This window comes from Podarcis vaucheri, assembly GCF_965113315.1.
Source record: "Podarcis vaucheri genome assembly, chromosome: 2".
Classification (NCBI taxonomy): Eukaryota; Metazoa; Chordata; class Lepidosauria; order Squamata; family Lacertidae; genus Podarcis; species Podarcis vaucheri.
This window is the reverse complement of record NC_138760.1, coordinates 113323548-113346606: the sequence shown is the minus strand read 5'-3', so window position 1 is coordinate 113346606 and position 23059 is coordinate 113323548. Positions and strand designations below refer to the sequence as shown.

At 44.2% G+C, this 23059-nt stretch overlaps 4 protein-coding genes across 4 annotated transcripts in view; 1 reads left to right on the top strand and 3 right to left on the bottom strand.

Moving 5' to 3' along the window:
* The window catches only part of LOC309524893 (E3 ubiquitin-protein ligase TRIM7-like), a 254550-nt gene that overhangs the window by 221852 nt on the left and 9639 nt on the right, over nt 1–23059 (top strand). The gene's annotated exons all lie outside the window — the stretch shown is intronic.
* LOC309525354 (uncharacterized protein) lies at nt 3778–4710 on the bottom strand. Its single transcript, XM_082210925.1, has one exon. It carries the CDS (start codon nt 4630–4632, stop codon nt 4189–4191), a length of 444 nt encoding a protein of 147 aa, XP_082067051.1. The 5' UTR covers nt 4633–4710; the 3' UTR covers nt 3778–4188.
* Nucleotides 9490–10316, bottom strand: LOC309525287 (uncharacterized protein). Its single transcript, XM_082210846.1, has one exon. It carries the CDS (start codon nt 10259–10261, stop codon nt 9788–9790), a length of 474 nt encoding a protein of 157 aa, XP_082066972.1. The 5' UTR covers nt 10262–10316; the 3' UTR covers nt 9490–9787.
* On the bottom strand, nt 17889–18723 carry LOC309525289 (uncharacterized protein). Its single transcript, XM_082210848.1, has one exon. It carries the CDS (start codon nt 18643–18645, stop codon nt 18184–18186), a length of 462 nt encoding a protein of 153 aa, XP_082066974.1. The 5' UTR covers nt 18646–18723; the 3' UTR covers nt 17889–18183.

The window sequence follows — 23059 nt, the reverse complement described above, 5'->3', positions numbered from 1 at the left end:
TTATCTGTGAAAATGTAAAAATATATTGGGAAATGATATACAATGAATTGAAAAAAATGTTGAAAATAATATTTGTTAATCAACCAGAAACCTTCCTGTTAGGTATTTGAGGTCAAGATCTGCCGAAAGAGAAGAGGAGGTTCTTTATGGATGCTACTACGGCAGCGAGAATTGAGGTTTGGTGAGAATTGATGCTACACTGAGGTTTGAAATCCTCCATATCAACCAGTTGGAAGGAATATACTCATCTCACTTACATTTAAAGTATCAAGCAAGAAGGACATTACTGTGAACAAGATGAACCATGACGGCTATAAATTCAGCAAATGTATGCATTTGCTTGTCTGCTTGATGGCATTTGTCTGCTGTGATTCACTTGCAATTTACAATAAAAATATAAATGAGGTTATCATCAGTCAATAGTAAACCTATTGGAATGAATAGGCATTCCAATGCCTATTCATTTTGCGCCTCAGTTTTCTAACATTCCAGTCTTCCGGAACATTCTGTCTTCTGGAACGGATTACATTCGAAAACAAAGGCACTGATGTATATTGTGGTATTTATTTTATTTTCAGTATTGTGAGTTGCATTGTTTTATGTCTTAAATTTGGAATTCAAATTCATTTCTGTAAATCTTACCTTCCCCACATTTTTATAGTATCACTTGGTTTTTTTTAATAAGTCATCTGATTGTTATTAAGTATGTATCACACAGTGGATACGTTTCTTAATCAGCCTTTTATATAACTAGATTTGTAGCCATCACCCAAAACCAAAGCTCAGATCCGGAGAATGGAAGACACAATTACACTTGAAAACCGCTAAAATTCAGATTTATTGGAAGAAGTGAATAAACCTAATAAAATCCTGCTTTACTGGAATTGTGGTTCTTTTCGAAAGCCACCTCTTTCGTGTCTTTTCCATAGCAATTCTCTCCGTTTGGTGTCCGATGAGATGTCTAAAGTGGTAAATGACAGGATTTCTTGGACTTATGAAGGCAGCAATATATATTTTTAAGTCTCTTGGGTATTATATGGATCTTCTCAGGGCAACCGTTGCTCCTCTCCTTTCTTGCCGCCGCTGGAGAAGAAGAGGGATGCTTCTCTAAGTGGTGGTGATGGCGGTGGGCTGTTGATCCATATGCTTGGTCAACTCCTTCTCCATGGCCTCCTTCAAGGCAGTTTGGACATTGTTGCAGCTGACGAGGGCCTGCGCCTGCTCCGCTTTCTGCCTCAAGGCCTCTACTTGGGTCGCCACGTGACTGTACAAGTCCGCCAACAAGGTCTTCATCAGATTCCTGGCCTTGGCCTCCATGCGCACCTTGGGCATCTGTCGCAGAATTTTGGCAGCAAAGAGCTTTGAGGAACAGATTTTCCGCGGCTGCCCACTGCTCCCTGAATTAGCGGCTGAGGTCCTCTTGGCTTGACGCTTCAAATGAGGCTGCTGCTTCTTCTGTTTTTGAGCCTGGAGCTTCTTCCAATTCCGTCTCGCTTGTTGGTGCTTCTTGTTGACATTCTTTCTCTTTGGAACCCCGGCTTTCTTTTTGCCTTGCTGTTTGGCTGCCATTGTTCTGTTCTCCTTAAGCTCCGGCCTTCAAATGTCACCATAGTTTTGTCAGCATGGGCATTTATAGGCAGTACCATGGCAATGAAGGTGTCCCTGGCTTCACTGTAGCCAAGGAACCATTGTTACCCTGAACAGGACTATGACCTACCCTTACTATGATCTAGTTGTGAGTTTTGACAGTGGCTTCTGGTAGATATTAACTGCACCTCACACTTCTAATTATACCACAGAAATCAGTTTTCATATAACAAAACAAAACAACACCCAGGTTTCATCATCCCATGCATGTTTTGTGGGAATAAACATATATGCCATTAGCCCCAAACCTGATTTATCATCACAACCTGAGTTTCTGCACCAAAACAGTGTGTGTGTAATCTGAGTATCTAAAGACTATGGTCCTGGGATAGTCCTTCTGCTCATAGCTGTCAACTTTTCCCTTTTCTTGCGAGGAATCCTATTTAAAAAAGGGAAAAGTTGACAGCTATGGCTCTGCTCCCTATTTCGCCACTGTTGGTGGTAGAATACAGAACAGGCAGATCTCTGGACAGAAGCCAACTTTCCCAACAGCCCCTATTGCAGTGCCATTCAAAGATTCTTTGTGTGCAACAATTTGCAAGTGCTTCCTGGTTGCTGAAGGCCAACTTTCACCAACTCTCTCCAGGTAGCCCCAGGTTGGCAAAGTTTGCTGGGCGCAAATCCTCTTAAAGCTGCAGCAGAACAAATTGAAAAGTGTTCAGAAAATCAGCTCTTAATGTTTTCAAAGGAGCTCAAACTGAACTACCACCAACATGCTGGAAGCATGTATTGAAGTTCTCACCCTGGCCACCAGCAGTATCGTGTATATAGTTTTCACTCAGGTCCACGTCAGTTACTTTAGGTGACAAACCCTTGGCTGCTGTTGCTACAATGTTGACAGCCGGCTGCCTATAAAAGCAGGCCAGCTGTTTGCTGTTCAGTTCTGTTCCAGCTTAGAAATAAAGAGCTGCTTTGGAGAAATCACTGCGTCGTCTGCTATGTCTACCCACTATTTAACAGAAAGCTCTTTTGGACAGATCTTCTAGAAATGCCACCCCTTCTTCCATATTCCGTTCCTTTAAAAAAAAAAAAAAAAAGCAAACTAGCTATATTATTTCCATTTGTCAAAGTCAGAGCAGCCCTAAACCGTGAGAAACATTTCCAGGAACCAGTATTAGTTTTGAAAAGGTAAAGCATTGTAGATTTTGGTTGCTCTGGGTTTTATCTGGCAGTCACCCACACTGGCAGCGGATAAAGGCACTTAAGTATGATAAATGTGATTATTATGTATGGTTTTAAGTGGAATTAAACTACACAAGTTATTAATGACAGAGATCATTCTGGAACAGGTGCGTAGTCTTTCAAGACACTTTCTACACAGGACTGATTATCTTAAAAGTTGCAAATTCATCAGGGCTTTGGGCTGTGCTTTCCAGTCAAACAAGATGGGCAGGAGCATTTTAATAATTTGTGTGGGAAAATGAATTCAGTCGGGTCCTTGTGCTGATTGCTTCTAAAACTGTGTGTTTGTATTCCAGCATCATCTAGGCTGTAACAGGGGTCTTCTCAGATCTGCAGGTGGCCATTGACTGGAACAAAGGCCGAAATGACATCATAAAGATTTGATTATTACACATTCTTCAAAATTCCAAAGATGAACTTGAGTGACGCAAAGCAGTTAGGAAGTTAAATCTTACCTCCTGAATGTGGCCAGCTTTATAACCATTTAAAAAAGAAATTAAACCTCCATTTTTTGTGTATTCTCTGAATAGCCACTTTGCCATTTTTTTGGTTTTGTATAGCACCTCCTACATAACTAGCAGCAATCTGAAAGGCCAGCGGCAGCTAATAGTGGGTGGCATTTAATTAAGTTTTACTCCGACCCACTGCAATTAATGAATCTTAGTCATGGTTCAAGTGGGTCTAGTCTGAGTAAAAATTAGTTGAATGCTACCCATTGGCTTTCGCCGAATTCTCCTTAACGTTTTATGAGGGGACAGGGTTGTTAAGGTTTTCACACATCAGATCTGCACAATTTTCAAGGCATTTCATGAACTTCCATTTATTCCTGCTTCATATGACGACCCTGACACCTTTGTACATTTCAGTATTTTGTGTAACTAGGTTCGCAGTCAGTAACCAGCAAGACAATGTCCCAGATTAAAAACAACACACACACACTTCAGTGAATAAGGCTGCTAAAAATCCTGATTTATTGGACGAACAATATACGGTGTTTCTTTTATTTCAGAAACCAGCTCGCAAACAATTCTCTCATGTATTTTGATTTACGTTCTTCCTCACTGAACTCTGCTGATTCTGGCTGATGGCGATGGAAAAATCTCTTGGGCATGTGTAGTCTGTAGTCCAAATTTAGCTTCCTTTCCCATGGTCTTTCACGACATCCCCATAAATGGAACCATTGTTGCAAACAATGTAGATTGTTGAGGTGAAGCTGGTATCTTAGATTACAGGATTTCTTAAGGCACATTCAGGCAGCAAAGTCTTTTAAAGGTTTCTCAAGTTTTAAGGATCTTTTTTCAGGGCAGTTTTTGGTCCTCTCCCTTCTTGGCCCTGTTGGAGAAGGGGAGGGGTGTTTCTCTAAGCACATTCGTTCCTGAGGGGCTCAGACGTGTGGTTCACCAACTCCCTTACTACAGCCTCCTTCAAGGCCGTTTGGACATCAGTGCAGCTGATGGTAGCAGACGGGCTCTTCTGGCTCAAGCGATCTATTTCCGTTGCCACATGGTTGTACACATCCGTTAGCAAGTTTTTAACCATGCCCTTGGCTTTGACCTCAATGTATGCCTTTAGCACCTCTCGCACCATCTTGGACGTAAACAGCTTGGGGGAACAGATTCTCACCACTTTGCTGCTCACAGTATTTCTGGCAAGTGGCTCCTTGACCCCATGCTCAAGGCAAGATGGGAACTTTCTCTGTTTACGGTCCTGGAGTTTGTTTTTCCTGATGTGCTGATATTTCTTCTGGAGCTTCTTTCTCTTCAAAGCCCCAGCCTTCCTTTTCGCTTGTTGTTTTGCAGCCATTTTTCTGTTCTGTTCTGTTGACTTCTGTTCTGAAGCTTCGAGCCCCTGCCTTCAAATGTCACTGCACCTTTGGCAACATGGTCAGTTATAGACAGCAGTATGCAAATGAAGGAGCTACATGGAGGGTGCTGATTGGCTCTCTCTACCTGCACAGTAGTCAGGTAACCATTGTTATGCTGAATATGACTATGACCTACTACTGAATATGACTATGACCTGCTGCTATCCAGTTATGAGGTCGGACACTGCCACTGTTTGTTGACTTTCTGAAGAGCATGATGGCATCTGGCCTTTCAGGTGTTGCTGCCGCAATCAATCCTGGCTAATTTTGAGAAAATAAATGTGTACTTTCCATCTTCCTTGAACCAGGTTACCATGCCCAGAATGTGATTTTTTTCTCTACATCAAAACAGGCTTTGAAACCAGGGATGGGTGGCTGTCTCTAGTCTCTGTTGAGAAAATTTCATAAATTCCTAGCTGATTCTGTCAATGACAGTGTTCTAAGTTAAACAGGTCTTTGGAAGGGCTACGATTCCCCCCACCACACTATTCCGGACTAGTGTGCCTTTAACCACTACTTTAATTTTGGCAGAGGATCACATTTATCCCATGAAAGGTTTTCCCTATAAGAAGAGTGCCTGTAGGCTCATGAACAAGATTCTGGTTGAAAAGTGGGCAACCTTTATTATGAATCTGAGACATTGGAGCACTTATAACGTAAAGTTTTGAGATGTGAGATCCCATGTGAAATTTGTAAAGTCCCCTGGAAACAGTGGTACAGAAACTCAACAATAAATAGTGCAACAATAATAAAGTATTTTTTTTAATTAGCAGTAGCAGTAATTTAGACTGCCCTTCACCCCGCAGGGCAGTGTAGAAATGACAAAAAACCCTAAATGCAGTGGTACCTCAATTTTCAAACGTAATCCATTCTGGAAGACCGTTTCTAGTTCCAAAACATTCCAAAACCGAGACTCAACAGGCGACAGTTAGGTCTCCAGATCTTGCACTCAGCAGAAGACGTGTTCGACTTCTGAGGCTTGTTCAAAAACCAAAGCATTTACTTCTGGGTTTTCGGCATTCGAAAACTGAAATGCTCGACTTCCAAGACGTTCGAAAACCGAGGTACCACTGTATAAATGTTAATTAAAATTAAACAATCAAACAGTTTAGCAGCAGCACAGCACAGAAATAAGCACACCAGACTTCACACTCTTCCCCAAATGCCTGTGTGGAAAAATAATCTGTCACTGAAAGGCCTGGATCTGGGAGGCTGTGGGGACGCATGTACACTGGGCAGCAGGCTAGGAGGGCAGCAAACAAAAATACTCAGGGAGTTCTGTGAAGACTTCAAGTGGATGTGGAGCAAGAGAGCCCTGTATGGCAGCGTTCTGCAGCCACCATGGCTCCACCACTAGAGCTGAGTTTGGTCTGGTTCAATGGCAGCTGCAGAGAACAAGCCAGTGGTTGCTCACCTGTTGCATTCAGCACCTGTGCAGGTGCACCTTGGTACAATTAACTGATGCATTGATTCATTCCAGATTTTCAGAATACAGTGGTACCTCGGGTTACAGATGCTTCAGGTTACAGACACTTCAGGTTACAGACTCCGCTAACCCAGAAATATTACCTCGGGTTAAGAACTTTGCTTCAGGATGAGAACAGAAATCGCGCTGTGGTGGCAGCAGGAGGCCCCATTAGCTAAAGTGGTACCTCAGGTTAAGAACAGTTTCAGGTTCTTCAGAACAAATTAAGTTCTTAACCTGAGGTACCACTGTATGTGCAAAAGGGTTGGCATGGTGCTATAGATCCTTTCGCAAACCAGTCATGCTTCTAACACCAAGACCTTAATGATGTTTCTTCAGAAGTTAAGTCCAGATCAATTTGAAAGGCACCTCCTTCTCCCTTAAACAACATGCCTTGGATTAAATAAAAAAAAAAAATCCTTCCAGTAGCACCTCAGAGAGCAACTAAGTTTGTTATTGGTATGAGCTTTCGTGTGCATGCACACTTCTTCAGATAATGCAATTGATATTCTCTCTGTGTGTGAGAGAGAGAAGAATCATTTGTTCCAGAAACAGAGAAGAGCAGAGAAGTTTCAAGAAGAAGCAGAAGGCTAGACTGTTTTATCTATGCAAGGATGTTTTCTGTGGGAACTGTTCTTTGGACATGTGCAGTGTGACAGGAAGTACTGATAACAGTGGTTCTGTGTAACTTGTTGTAACTTGTTGTGAGTCTCTTGCTTGCGTCTTGTGGTGAGAGAAGCAGAGTGAGTGTCTTAGACTCTTGTTGGACTCTAAGAAGAGAAGAAGAGTTTGGATTTGATATCCCGCTTTATCACTACCCGAAGGAGTCTCAAAGCGGCTAACATTCTCCTTTCCCTTCCTCCCCCACAAGAAACACCCTATGAGGTGAGTGAGGCTGAGAGACTTCAGAGAAGTGTGACTGGCCCAAGGTCACCCAGCAGCTGCAGGTGGAGGACCGGGGACGCGAACCCGGTTCACCAGATTACGAGTCCACCGCTCTTAACCACTACACCTGCATGCCTTGACCATGGCAGTGGTGAATGTCTGTATAAATTTGCTACCAATATGCTTTTATGCCTGTCAAGTAAACCTCTACACTTGATTGAATCTTTATGGCATCCATGAGTGTTTATTGCCTATAAGGTATACTGTGTGTACCTTCAACTCTGAAGACGCTTCCAAGGAAGGAGCTGCGTTGAGATGTAACTCTGCTGAGTATGGATACTGGCACACAGTATCTTCTAAGTAGTGTTACTAGCTTCCCTGCAAAATAGAAAAAAATCACCTTAAAATGGGTCTAAAAGTGGGCCTAAATCATTATTGCACAAGCTATTCCTGATATGTACAAGTCCCCTTTTGCCTTTAAAAAAGATGGATTCCAATGTTTATTTTTAGAACTCATTCTTTTGAAAGATATTCAGGATCACCCTCTGGAGGATAGCAGTAGCCGCACTCAGAAGTTGTTATCCATAGCAGCGCATTCTTTCAGCACAAACCCATGTTCAGTGCCAAGTCTAGAAGACTATAAATGCACTTGGGTTAGCAAACTGTCTGACATAAGGTGAATGTTTGTTAATTGTTGTTGCTGCTGCTTTATTTCATTGAATTTATATCCCAACTTTCAGGATTCAACGCTTCAGGCTTTTGGGGAGATGACTGCTTTCAACATCTTTTTCAATTCATTGTGAATCATTTCCCAAAAGCCTGGTGCATTTTTACAAGTCCACCACATATGAAAACATGACCCTTTGGATTGTTTCATTTCCAACATTTACTTGGTGGCTTTTAAAACAAATAATATTAAGTGATAAGTGAATATCCAACACTAAAGTTGGTCCCTTACCTTTCCCGCCCCGACCTGGCCACAGTGATCCATGCGACGGTCATCTGCAGGCTTGACTACTGTAATTCGCTCTACGCAGGGCTGCCCTTGAAGCTGTCCCAGAAACTCCAGCGGGTGCAGAATGCTGCAGCGAGGCTCCTCACGGGGTCTCTGCCATGGGAGCATATTCACCCAGGGCTTTTCAAGCTGCACTGGCTCCCGGTGGAGTACAGGGTCAGATTTAAGGTCCTGCTTTTGACCTTTAAAGCCCTTCACGGCCTAGGACCTTCGTACCTACGGGACCGCCTCTCCTGGTATGCCCCACGGAGAGCCAATTTGATTCCCTCCCTCCCTCCCTCTCTTTTTTCTTTTCCTTCTCCTCCTGCGATGAGGCTATATTTTAATATTTTAATGTTCCATTATTTTAATGTTGTATTTTATTTTTGTTTTTAAGTTGTAAACATTCATTTTGATTTTATTATTGCTTGTGAGCTGCTCTGGGCCCAGCCTTGGCTGGGGAGGGCGGGGTATAAATAAAAAATTATTATTATTATTATTATTATTATTATTATTATTAAAATATTCAAGTTCTAACAGGTGCTTCCCTGCAACACAGTACGTTAAATTATAAATATTCAGTATTTTTTTTACTTATTAAACTGCAACAATGCACAGCTGCTCGAAGCAAAGAAAAAGTATACAGTGGTACCTCGGGTTACATACGCTTCAGGTTACATATGCTTCAGGTTACAGACTCCTCTCACCCAGAAATATTACCTCGGGTTAAGAACTTTGCTTCAGGATAAGAACAGAAATCATGCTCTGGCGGTACGGCGGCAGCAGGAGGCCCCATTAGCTAAAGTGGTGCTTCAGGTTCAGGGGCGCCGACTTATAAAAAACATTGGGGGAGCCTGCGAAAGCTCATGAATAATAAATAAGCTCATGAATATGCAGATAAAGTGGCGCCGCCTCCTCGTGAGCGAATAGGGGAGAGCGTGCTGCGCCTATTAATCAGCTCCGAAGGAAATTGGGTGGAGCTTTTGCTCGGGAGGGAGGGCAGGAGGCATGCAGCCCAACCCTGTGCATTTTGGGCTGGGGGAGGGGCGGCGGTGGCGCTCTGCTGGAGGGGCGCCCAAGATTATTGGGGGGGCGGAGCCCCCCCAAACGAATTTTTGAGGGGGCTCGGGCCCCCTCAGGCCCCATGGAGTCGGCGCCTATGTTCAGGTTAAGAAAAGTTTCAGGTTAAGAACGGACCTCCGGAACGAACTAAGTACTTAACCTGAGGTACCACTGTATTAAGATTGTTTCATTTCTGTAAATTTTACCTCCCCCCCTCCATTTTTCCAATATCACTTGGATTTATTTTTTTTAATCATTCATCTGATTGCTGTTTAGTATGACACAGTGGATATTTTTCCTAATCAGCATTTTAGATAACTGGATTTGTACTCATCACCCAAACCCAAGCTCAGTTCCAGAGAAGCAGAAGAAGACACAATTAGAGTGGAATAAAGCTGCAAAAATCCTGATTTATTGGAAGAAGTGAAATAAGCTGCTAAAATCCTGCTTTACTGGAATTGTGGTTCTTTTCTTTTTGAAAGCCACTTCTTTCACGGTTTTTCCACATAATAGCAATCCTCTCCATCCGGTGTCTGATGATGTCTAAAGTGGTAAACGACAGGATTTCTTGGACTTAGGAAGGCAGCAATATATTTTTAAAGTCTCTTGGGTATTATATGGATCTTCTTAGGGCAAGCTTTGGTCCTGTCCCTTCTTGCCGCCACTGGAGAAGGGGAGGGATGCTTCTCTAAGTGCACTCGGTGGGGATGGCGGTGGGCTGTTCGGCCGTGTGCTTGGCCAACTCCCTCTCCATGGCCTCCTTCAAGGCGGCTTGGACTTCGTCGCCGCTGATGGGGTTCTGCTCTTCTTGCTGGCTCATGGCCTGTACCTGGGTCGCCACGTGGTTGTACAAGTCCGCCAACAAGGTCTTCATCAGATTCTTGGCCTTGGCCTCCATGCGCACCTTGGGCAACTGGCGCAGAATTTTGGAGGCAAAGAGCTTTGAGGAACAGATCTTTCGCGGCTGCCCACTGCTCCCTGACTTCGCGCCTGAGGTCCTCTTGGCTTGACGCTTCAAATGAGGCTGCTTCTTCTTCTGTTTTCGAGCCTGGAGCCTCTTCGGATTCTTCTGATTCCGTCTAGGTTGTGGGTGCTTCTTGCGCACGTTGTTCTTCTTCTTTGAAACCCTGGCTTTCTTTTTGCCTTGCTGTTTGGCTGCCATTGTTTCTTTGTTTCCTCCTTAAGCTCCTGCCTTCAAATTTTTTGTCAGCATGGGCATTTATAGACAATGGCATGCAAATGAAGGTGTTATGTGGAGAGTGCTGATTGGGCGCCTCTGGCTTCAGTGTAGCCAAGGAACCATTGTTACCCTGAATGTGACTATGACCTATTCCTTGCTATCACGGATCTAGGCAGAGCTTTTTGTCATCATTTTTTTTACCTCTCAGTGAGTGGGAGCCATGGCATGTTGCCTTCCTCACACTGTACTGTTCCTGCCACTGCCAGTTGCCAAGACGGGAAAGTTTTCTTTCTACACCAGGCACCCCCGAACTCAGCCCTCCAGATGTTTTGGGACTACAATTCCCATCATCCCTGACCACTGGTCCTGTTAGCTAGGGATGATGGGAGTTGTGGTCCCAAAACATCTGGAGGGCCGAGTTTGGGGATGCCTGTTCTACACCAAGGATCCTCAAACCTTTTTCTTGGGAACCACACTTTCAGAATAAAAACTTGTGCCACTGAATTTTTTTATCGATTACAAATACAGTCATACCTCAGGTTGAAGTAGCTTCGGGTTGAGCATTTTCGGGTTGCGCTCAGTGGCAACCCAGAAGTAACGGAGTGCGTTACTTCTGGGCTTCGCCACTCGCGCATGCGCAGAAGCGGCGAATCGTGACCCGCGCATGTGCTGACGCACAGACACAGGTTGTGTTCACTTCAGGATACAAACGGGGCTCTGGAATGGATCCCGTTCGCATCCAGAGGTACCACTGTACATGGGGAAACGAAAGCAAACAACTCCTAGCAATGCTCTACCTCTCTTTCAAATCAGAGCCAGTGAAGGCATTGAAGGTCCTGTGTGAGCATCTGGAGGCAGTTGGAGGATGGATGGCGGCTAACAGATTAAGGTTGAATCCTGACAAGACAGAAGTACTGTTTTGGGGGGACAGGAGGCGGGCGGGTGTGGAGGACTCCCTGGTCCTGAATGGGGTAACTGTGCCCCTGAAGGACCAGGTGTGCAGCCTGGGAGTCATTTTGGACTCACAGCTGTCCATGGAGGCGCAGGTTAATTCTGTGTCCAGAGCAGCTGTTTACCAGCTCCATCTGGTAAGCAGGCTGAGACCCTACCTGCCCACTTACTGCCTCGCCAGAGTGGTGCATGCTCTAGCTATCTCCCGCTTGGACTACTGCAATGCGCTCTGTGTGGGGCTACCTTTGAAGGTGACCCAGAAACTACAACTAATCCAGAATGTGGCAGCTAGACTGGTGACTGGGGGTGGCCGCCGAGACCACATAACACTGGTTTTGGAAGACCTACATTGGCTCCCAGCGCCAAGGGCCTTCTGGCAGTTCCCTCACTGTGAGAAGCCAAGTTACAGGCAGAGGGCCTTCTCAGTAGTGGCACCTGCCCTGTGGAACGCCCTCCCACCGGATGTCAAAGAGAGAAACAACTACCAGACTTTTAGAAGACATCTGAAGGCAGCCCTGTTTAGGGAAGCTTTTAATGTCCGATGCATTACTGTATTTTAATATTTTGTTGGAAGCCGCCCAGAGTGGCTGGGGAAGCCCAGCCAGATGGGCGGGGTATAAATAATAAGTTGTTGTTGCTGTTGTTGTTGTTACATGGAACACAACTACTTTATAATAGCAATGGGAAATCCAGAAAGTATAAAGCAATGCAACTGCATCGTTCCCAAACTATACATGAATCCTTCCCAAAATATAATTACAAACAAGCCTCTTACATATGTATACAAACCCAATGAAAGATCATAGAATCATAGAATCATAGAGTTGAAAGAGACCACAAGGGCCATCGAGTCCAACCCCCTGCCAAGCAGGAAACACCATCAGAGCACTCCTGACATATGGTTGTCAAGCCTCTGCTTAAAGACCTCCAAAGAAGGAGACTCCACCACACTCCTTGGCAGCAAATTCCACTGTCGAACAGCTCTTGCTGTCAGGAAGTTCTTCCTAATGTTTAGGTGGAATCTTCTTTCTTGTAGTTTGGATCCATTGCTCCGTGTCTGCTTCTTGATGTGAGCTTGCTTTTGCCAGGTAATCTCATTTATAAATCTAATCTGAGACAAACTGCCATTTCCTCATCAACACAAAGAAGCCTTTCTCTCTTCTGATCTTTCGTATTTCTCAGAGTTGAAAATCCCTGTATCACCAGACAAAGGAATTTCCATAATATGTCACTCAGCGTCACCATCAAACAAATTGTTCACGGTCAAGCGACTGGTGGGCTTAATCCATATTTCAGCTATTGTATGTGGGGAGTTTTCTGTTGAGCAATCAATTCAGCCACTTGGTAAGATATAAACTGCATCTTTTCTGAGCATTGTACTTGTGTGGGGTTGTTGTTTTTAAAAAAAGTATGATCCTTGTCATTTCTGCTGCTCCAAAAGCCTTTCAAAATACTGAACATTCTTGTTTGCCAGATTTCCATGTTTTGACAACAGATGTATTTTCTTCCCACCTGGGGCCACATTGGAATTGGAAAGCATCTCACTATGTATAAAGTCAGCAATAAATGTTGGAAATGTAAAGAAAAAGAAGGAACATTTTATCACATGTGGTGGGAATGTAAAAAAGTGAAAAGCTTCTGGGAAATGATATATAATGAGATGAATAAAATGTTGAAATATACATTTATAAAGAAACCAGAAGCATTTTTACTGGGCATTGTAGGAAGTGATATACGTAAATAGAAAATAATGTAAGCTATTTTTATATGCAACGACGGCAGCAAGAATATTATTGGCACAAAAATGGAAGCAAGAAGAATTACCGACGAAAGAAGACTGGAGGATGAAATTAATGGACTATGCAGAATTAGATAAACTATCAGGAAGGATTCAAAATCTGCAGGACCAGAAATTCACAGAAGACTGGTGTAAATTTACAGACTATTTGAAAAGTAATTGTGATGATCAGACTACGTTTGTAGGTTTGCAAGAAGTTTTGTGAGGTGAACTATTAGAACTATTGCAAAAATGGAGAAAGGGGAGGATGGTTAGTTAAGATAATTAAAGGCAATATGAATTTAAGAAATGCATAAGAAGTGGTTAAAATGGTGGATCATCAGAGGTGCTGATGGAAGTCAAAAAAAAAAAGATTGTATAAGTGGTGAGGTTTTGTGGTATGTATTATAATTTATATGTTAAAATTAATAAAAATTACTATAAAAAAGGAAAGCATCTCACTACACATCAAATACAGGCTGAGGGACATTTCAATCTCCAGTCCATGTGAAACCAAGATTCAGAGCTATCCACATATTGTCGACAAACTTTCTTTTGCTTGGGCCTGCTACTGGTGCCAAATTATATGGGTCTTCTCTACTCTACTCCACTGAAATGTTTGAATGTTTCTTTGATTGTCCTTGAATCTTCCCACCACATTTGCCACACCCTTTGAGAACCATTGTTCTACACCAGGGTTCCTCAAACTTTTTAAACAGGGGGCCAGTTCACCAACACAGGCATTGAAATGTTGTGAATTTTCAAAGTTAAGGTGAACAATTGAGTATCATGCATGTGCAATATTTTCTTTCAACACTGGTTCGGAATATATTTCAGGAATCTGTCCATAGGGGAAGAAATACAGAATTCAGAACAGAGATGGGGAACGTATGCGCCTCCTGATGTTGCTGAACTTCCTCTCTTCCGCATCATGCAGGATGTTTTCAATTATTTTATGCACAAATCACCTTGAGACAGTTCTTTAGAAACTGTCAATGGTGATGCTCTGCTCTCTTGCCCCTCCTTGACTCCAATTAATATTATTGTTTGTTTGCTTTTGAATTACGGTGCTGGAGGAGACTCTTGAGAGTACCATGGACTGCAAGAAGATCAAACCTATCCATTCTTAAGGAAAGCAGCCCTGAGTGCTCACTGGAAGGACAGATCCTGAAGCTGAGGCTCCAATACTTTGGCCACCTCATGAGAAGACTCCCTGGAAAAGACCCTGATGTTGGGAAAGATGGAGGGCACAAGGAGAAGGGGACAACCAAAGACGAGATGGTTGGACAGTGTTCTCGAAGCTACCAGCATGAGTTTGACCAAACTTCGGGAGGCAGTGGGAGACAGGAGTGCCTGGTGTGCTCTGGTCCATGGGGTCACAAAGAGTCGGACATGACTAAACAACTAAACAACGATAACATGTCAATGAATCCACCTACTCCTGTAGCTTTGCAGATTATCAAAGATATGAGTTTTGCATGTTTTTATCTGGTCAGGTACTCCATGTGACCTCGTCATTGAGGTGCAGCTGAGGTGCACATCCCCCCCCCCCCGCGTGCCGTTATGCACGATTTTCTCCATCAGTTCACCCCATGTCTGCCAATGGAACTTCCATGTTAAGCTGCAGTGTAGCTGGGGTGCAGTTTTTTCATTCCTCCTTTTGGGAATGAAGCAGAACAACAAACATACCTGCTCTTTCTCTGGGTGTGCAGCAGCACCTGGTTCCAAAGATGGCATATGTTAGGCTGCCCCCTGGTGCCAAGTTAGAGTTTAAATCTTTATGAAAATGCACGAAGGAATTGGCAAGCGATAATAATACAGTGGTACCTCGGGTTACAGACGCTTCAGGTTACAGACACTTCAGGTTGCGGACTCCGCTAACCCAGAAATAGTACCTCGGATTAAGAACTTTGCTTCAGGATGAGAACACAAATCGCACGGTGGCGGCGGGAGGCACCATTAACTAAAGTGGTGCTTCAGGTTAAGAAAAGTTTCAGGTTAAGAACGGACCTCCAGAACGAATTATGTTCTTAACCTGAGGTACCACTGTACAGTGGACCCTCCAGACAGGAACTAATTTGTCCCAGGGGTAAAAGGCGAAAGATTTATACGATCTGAAGAGAAACCAGAGTCCTTACGTACCCCAAAAAGTCTGTAACATGAGGCGCCATTTCTGCGCATGTGGTGAAACCCATAAGTATACACTTCCGGGTTTGCGGCATTCGCAACCCAAAAGTTACACTACCCGAAGGTAACGGGACCCAAGGGTCCACTGTAGTAGTAATAATAATAATAATAATAATAATAATAATAATAATTTATTTCCTTGACATCTGATGGGAAGGCGTTCCACAGAGCAGGTGCCACTACCAAGAAGGCCCTATGCCTGGTTCTCTGTAACTTCTCGCAGTGAGGGAACTGCCAGAAGGCCCTCAGAGCTGGACCTCAGTTTCTGGGCTGAATGATGGGGGTGGAGATGCTTCCATGCAATGGAATGCAATGGAATGATTAAGTGCAGGAACTCACCACAAACACCTCCCTTGTTCTCTTAGAATGGAAATGGCGCCCACCTGAGAGGTGCCAGAACTGAGTTCCAGTGAGTTTCAGCTGGGGGGAAACTCCTGGTCATCGGTATGCTGATGACACCCAGTTTTATTTCCTTATCTTTCATTTTTTACAGGCGGTAGAAAGGGCCGGCAAGCTCTCTTGGCTTAACTGGAGCATCTGTCAGCCGGCTTTGGAGGGCAGGCTCAGAAAACTAAGCTATGCAAGGCAAGCACTTTAGGGTGGGCGTGCAAAGGAGGAACATTTCTTCTTTTAAAATAATCAGATTTTATTATTTTCATACATATATCATACAATATTCAACTTAACCAAACAATCGTTTTCTAAATTCCCCTCTCCCCCTTGGCTTCCCTCCATTTCCATTTCTGTTTCTGGTTTGTTAAACCACTTATTGCATTCTGCTGCGCTTATATAGTAGTATACAGTGGACTCTCGGGTTGCGAACGTGATCCGTGCGGGATGCACGTTCGCAACCCGCAGGGTTCGCAACCCGCAGTGCCGCATCTGTGCACACGCGGGTTGCATTTCAGCACTTCTGCGCATGCGCAAAGTGCGATTTAGTATTTCTGCGCATGCGCGAGCACCAAAACCCAGAAATAACCCATTCCAGTACTTCCAGGTTTCGGTATGTCCATAACCCCAAAAAACACAACCTGAAGTATCTGTAACCCAAGGTATGACTGTACTGTCACCTTGTTATCTTTCTTGTTCTCTCTAATTACCTTCTAATTAAGCTTTAATTAACCTTTTTATTTTTCATGGTTGATGACTTCAGAAGTAGCAGGGGAAAGGAGTCCTGTTGAAAGTTGAAACGAGGCAGGGAACACAAAATTGGATGATCCCGGTTTTTTACAGGGCAGGTGACAACCCTGGGCAAACCACAAAATGGTGTTCTTCCCAGACCCTGCTGCCAGGGAGGAAGGGGTGGGTGAAGATCTACATCAGGAAACAGGGGAAAATAAAGATCTACATTGGATCTCCTGTCTTTGTGTATCCTGCTTGTCTCATGGTTGGACCGGCCCTGACCAGAGAAGTCCTCTCATAATATTCTGAGGCGGCTGGGGTAACAGCCTCCAGCCTCTAAGATGTGCCTCTTTGCTGCTGCTGCTGCTATTTCCAGACAGTGTTTTTACACACACACCAAAATTGGAAGCCATTTTGGCTTAGCCTTAAAACATGGCTACTACAATACCTATTCCTATCAGACCACAGAATGCAAGGAACTATAGTTTGTTAAGGTGCTGAGAGTTGTGAGGAGACCCCTTGGCAGAGCTGCAATCCACAGCAAACTTCAGTTTCCAGGATTCTTTGGTGAAAACGCAAGGTGATTTAAAAGTGTGGCTCAAGTTTGCCCTGTCATGGATAAGTCAAAGAGTACACTAGGATAACCCCAAGGGATAGGAGATTTGCATGGTAGGAGAAAGTGGTTAATGTAGAATACAGTGGTGCCCCGCAAGACGAATGCCTCGCAAGACGAAAAACGCGCTAGACGAAAGGGTTTTGCGGTTTTTGAGCTGCTTCGCAAGACGAATTTCCCTATGGGCTTGCTTCGCAAGACGAAAACGTCTTGCAAGTTTGTTTCCTTTTTCTTAACACCGTTAATACAGTTGCGACTTGACTTCGAGGAGCAACTCATAGAACGCAGTGTGGTAGCCTTTTTTGAGGTTTTTGGTGATTTTTGAAGCTTTTCCAAAACTTTTCCAACACAGTGCTTCGCAAGATGAAAAATTTGTTAGACAAAAAAACTCACAGAACAAATTAATTTCATCTTGCGAGGCACCACTGTAACACTTTTTGAAGAAATAATCAGCATGCTTATATTTTAGTAATTAATATTGAAATGTTTATTACTATTATTATTATTATTATTATTATTATTATTATTATTATTATTATATTGTATTGTGTAATCTTTTGTTGGGAGTCGCCCAGAGTGACTGGGGAAACCCAGCCAGATGGGCGGGGTATAAATAATAAATGGTTGTTGTTGTTGTTGTTGTTGTTGTTGTTAAATTTATACCCTGTCCTTCCTCCCAAAGATGCTCAGGGAGGCAAACACAAAATGTTATAATACAATTAAAAATAAGTGACATGAAACTTTTACAAACAATTTAGAAGGATTTAAAACATCTAAAAACAACCATTGCCCTTCACAGCTAATAATGTCAAACCCAAGCTCAGTTCCATAGAGGAGGAGGAGGAGGAGGAGGGGAAGAAGAAGAAGAAGAAGAAGAAGAAGAAGAGGAGGAGGAGGAGGAGGAGGAGGAGGAGGAGGAGGAATAAGGAGGAGAAGGAGGAGGAACAAATACACTTGAATAAAGCTGCTAAAATTCTTATTTATTAGAAGAACTGAAAAAAGCTGCTAAAATCCTGCTTTACTGGAATTGTGGTTCTTTTCTTTTAGAAAAGCACCTCTTTCATGTCTTTTCCAAACAAATTCACTTCATCCGGTGTCCGATAAGACGTCTAAAGTGGTAAACGACAGGATTTCTAGGACTTAGGAAGGCAGCAGTATATTTTTAAAGTCTCTGGAGTATTGTATGCATCCTCTCAGGGCAACCTTTGCTCCTCTCCTTTCTTGCCGCCGCTGGAGAAGGGGAGGGATGCTTCTCTAAGCGCACTCAGTGGGGATGGCGGTGGGCTGTTCGGCCGTGTGCTTGGCCAACTCCCTCTCCATGGCCTCCTTCAAGGCAGCTTGGACTTCGTCCCCGCTGATTGGGGCCTGCTCCTCTTTCTGCCTCAAGGCCTCTACTTGGGTCGCAACGTGACTGTATAAGTCCGCCAACAAGGTCTTTATCAAATCTCTGGCCTTGGCCTCCATGCGCACCTTGGGCAACTGCCGCAGAATTTTGGAAGCAAAGAGCTTTGAGGAACAGATCTTTCGTGGCTGCCCGCTGCTCCTTGACTTAGCGGCTGAGGTCCTCTTGGCTTGACACTTCAAATGAGGCTGCTTCCTCTTATGTTTTTGAGCCTGGAGCTTCTTCCAATTTCGTCTCGCTTGTTGGTGCTTCTTGTTGACATTCTTTCTCTTTGGAACCCTGGCTTTCTTCTTGCCTTGCTGTTTGGCTGCCATTTTTCTGCTCTCCTTAAGCTCCGGCCTTCAAATGTCACCATAGTTTTGTCAGCATGGGCATATATAGACAATATAGCATGACAATGAAAGTGCCTTTAGCTTCACTGTAGCCAAGGAACCATTGTTACCCTGAACGGGACTATGACCTACCGTACCCTTACTATGATCTAGTTGTGAGTTTTGACAGTCAACTTTTCCCTTTTCTTGCGAGGAATCCTATTCGGAATAAGGGAATTTCCCTTTAAAAAAGGGAAACGTTGACAGCTATGTATTAACTGCACCTTGCCCTTTTAGTTTTACCACAGAAATCATAATTTCAACTAAGAAAAAAATCAGCCAGGCTTCATCATCCCTAGGCATGTTTTGTGCGAATAAACAGACAGTAGTACCTTGGTTGTCGAACAGAATCCCTTCCAGAAGTCCGTTTGACTTCAGAAAATGTTCAACAACCGAGGCGCTGCTTCCGATTGGCTGCAGGAGCTTCCTGCAGCCATTCGGAAGCTGCGTCGAACGTTCAGCTTCCAAAGAACGTTTTCAAACCAGAACACTCACTTCCGGGTTTGCGGCGTTCAGGAACCAAAGCATTTGAGTCACAAGGCATTCAGGAACCAAGGTGTACGACTGTAGAGGCCATTAGCCCCAAACCTGATTTATCATCAAAATCACAACCTGAGTTTCTGCACCAAAACAGTGTAAATCTGAGTACAGTGGTACCTCAGGTTAAGGTTACATACGCTTCAGGTTACAGACTCCGCTAACCCAGAAATAGTGCTTCAGGTTAAGAACTTTGCTTCAGGTTGAGAACAGAAATCGTGCTCCTGCGGCATGGCAGCAGGAGGAGGCCCCATTAGCTAAAGTGGTGCTTCAGGTTAAGAACAGTTTCAGGTTAAGTACAGACTTCCGGAACGAATTAAGTACTTAACCAGAGGTACCACTGTACAGTCATACCTCATGTTACGCCCACTTCATGTTACGTTCTTTCAGGTTACGTCCCACGACGACCTGGAAATACCGGGATGGGTTGCTTCCAGGTTTCGCCGCTCACACATGCACAGACATGCAAAATGATGTCACGCGCATGCACAGAATTGGCAAATCGCAACCCGCGCATGTGCAGACGCACCACTGTGGGTTGCATTCTTTTCATGTTGTGAACGGGCCTCCGGAACAGATCTTGTTCGCAACCAGAGGTACCACTGTATCTAAAGACTACGGTCCTGGGATAGTCCTTCTGGTCCCGACTTTGCCACTGTTGGTGGTAGAATAGAGAACAGGCAGATCTCTGGACAGAAGCCAGCTTCAATGATGATATTATCCTCGCTTGCCCCTCCTCGACTCCAACCAGTATTATTGTCTGTAAATGAATCCTCCTTGTCCTGTAGCTTCACAGGTGATAAAAGAGAGATGTGTGTACAGTGGTAACTCTGGTTGCGAACGGGATCCATTCCGGAGGCCCGTTCGCAACGTGAAAAGCCCGCAACCTGAAGCGCCATATCTGCGCTGGTGCGCGGCACAATTTGGCACTTGTGCGCATGTGTGAAGTGCGATTTAGCGCTTCTGCACATGCGCGAGTGGCGAAACCTGGAAGTAACTCTTTCCGGTACTTCCGGGTCGCCATGGGATGCAACCTGAAAAAACGTAACATGAATCAAATGTAACATGAGGTATGACTGTATTGTTTTAGCTGGTCAGTTACTCCATATGTGTTGTCGCAGCAGCACCTGGTTCCAAAGATGCCAGGCTGCCACCTGGTGCCAAGTTAGAGTATAAAGCACGAAGGAATGGACGAGCAATGCAATAAAGGTCCTAAACAGTGTAATACTTTACGTAACATCAACCCATTCAAAACAAAAGCAGAGTCCAGCGTTGAAGAAAGCTGCAGTAGTTCAGAGCGGCTCGATTTATTGTTTCAGTGCTGCGGGCAACAGGGGTAAAGGGATGTTTCGGACAAGGAGTTGTTTTTCTGCAACGATGGAGAGTACAGCCGCTCGAAGCAAAAGAGCGGGTTCCTAAGTGTTCTCAAAATATTTGTTTTGACTAATTGAAACTGTTTGCAAAACACATTCCCTGACCGGGAATCGAACCCGGGCCGCGGCGGTGAGAGCGCCGAATCCTAACCACTAGACCACCAGGGAAGCGGCTGGCGAAGCTTTTCACTAGCCAGTATACAGTCTAGTAAATTAGGATACATTTTTCCAAGTCTGGGTATGTTTTACCAACATATGGAATCTGGGAAATCTTTTAAAAAATAAGTTCTCTGCACGTTGTGTTACAAACCAGCAGATTGAAGGTTCTTTTTATAGTGCGGCAAGAAGACAGACTATCAGTTGTCTTTCGTTTAAAAGCCAAAATGTCTGGAAAGAATTGGTGCTTTGCAGTCCTAAGGTTTAAGATTTCTATAGTTCTATAGATATAATAAAGAAGCCGTCCTTCCCTTTTCCCCCTTCTTTATTCTCTACTCCACAAAATGCACTCCAAGTAACAAAAGGAACTTGAAAGCAAAAGCAGGGCATGAAAGCCACCTTGAACATAAACAAGAGAAAATGTTTTTTTTCTCTCTCTCTCTTCTGGAATTTATTTTTAAGCTCTTTGGTACGTATGTAAGCTTTATGTATGTTTTTATAAGAAATAAATGAATAAAGTAGTTTTTTTAAAAAAGGATGTGTCAGAAGTGGGATTTGAACCCACGCCTCCATTCGGAGACCAGAACACCCAGAGCCTGGGAAGGATATGAGCCTTGAGTCTGGCGCCTTAGACCACTCGGCCATCCTGACACTGACAGAAACATGCTGCGAACAAAGCACCCTAATGCTTGGCCAGGCTGCTGCTTCTTAAGACAATGCACTCGTTTCATCTGAAAGGAAAGAAGGATAAGTAATGCACAGGAATCGCCCTCCAGCTGGAGAGAAAGAGGGGGAAACAAGGCAGCGAAGCGCCCCGGATGCTCTCACTCGCGCTTAACAGAGTCTGAGCGCTAAATCCCGGGCAGCGTCGAATCGTTCCATGCCCACCGAAAACCACAGAATTAAAACACCGCAGATCCGGCGGCTGATTTTCTAATCCGAATTGCCATAAAAAAAATTATAGGATTATTTTCCTTCCGGCAGTCACCTCCCTCGCCGATCTTTCCCGGCGCACCCAGATCCATGCACTTGTTTGCAATGCAACGGCGACTGTGCTCGTTGCAACGGAAGGCGCTTGTTGCGGTGCAATCGCGCCTGTTTAAATGCAAAATCTAAGTGTCAAAGGAAGGCCGGGAGCCCAAACAAAAACGGATCGGCGGCCAAAATCAGTGCCCTCGTTCGAGCGTTTTACTATTATTCTGAGTTTTTGCTCTCTTTTTTCCCCACCAGCCTCCACCAGCTTCACGCGATATGGCAGCACCGACAGCGTTTACAAAATATACATATATATCTATGTACAGTATACATAAAATACTATGATACATATATATGTACACAGTACAGTATACTGAACATACTGAACTGTCATGAAATTCTACTCAATATTGATCCAGAGCAGAACTCCAATGTATAGTTAGCAGAGTAAAAAACTTAAACCCGTTGCAGGATTCCCAAAAATAGACCAGAGGCAATTAATATTTCATCCAGCAGAGCTTTACTGCTACTGAAGGCAAATGAGCATAATGGTCACAAATCCAATACATTCAGGATTGGCACTGCCCATAAGAAATCCCGTTGCAGCAGACTTAACTTACAATAACTTATAATAAGTCTAAAACCTTAACACTATGTACACATACTATGTACAGAACACCACACCAGAAGGAAGAGAGACAGAAAAAGAAACTGAAACTCAGGGTCCTTCTGGCCTTCCTTTTATAATCAGCATGACCTTGACAGAAGAGATAACAGAACCAGTTTCAGAGAGCTGTACTCAGCTTCTCTGAAGGAATAACCCAACCCTCCCACATTGAGGGTGCCCGACATCACATGTCGTCATATCAGTGGCATAGCGTGGGGGGTGCAGGGGGGGCCGGCCGCACCGGGCGCAACATCTGGGGGTTAGGGGGTGCAAATCCACAGGTTAGAGGGCGCAAATCCATGGGTTAGGGGGCGTAAATTACTTGCCTTGCCCCGGGTGCTGACAACCCACGCTACGCCACTGCGTCATATGCATGACGTCATGCGCTGGGTGGGGGGTGCCAGGCAAGACATTATAGAGCAGCCAAAATGGGATTTTACATTATGAGCTTTATAACCCATTTTCCTGTAACATTTTTAAATATCTCTAGATCCAGCCTTGGTCTCATTTGCTCATCAGCCCCAGACAACATGGCCCAATGTTCAGGGATAATGGGAGCTGTGATCCAACACCTGGAGGACCACATCGTTTCGTCTATCCCTGCTTTAGATAAAGATGGTTGCCCCTTAAATATCTTCTGCAGTAACCC

Excerpts from the sequence above, each read along its gene's own strand:
- LOC309525354 (XM_082210925.1), bottom strand. The coding sequence starts at position 4,632 with ATGGCTGCAAAACAACAAGCGAAAAGGAAGGCTGGGGCTTTGAAGAGA.
- LOC309525287 (XM_082210846.1), bottom strand. The coding sequence starts at position 10,261 with ATGGCAGCCAAACAGCAAGGCAAAAAGAAAGCCAGGGTTTCAAAGAAG.
- LOC309525289 (XM_082210848.1), bottom strand. The coding sequence starts at position 18,645 with ATGGCAGCCAAACAGCAAGGCAAGAAGAAAGCCAGGGTTCCAAAGAGA.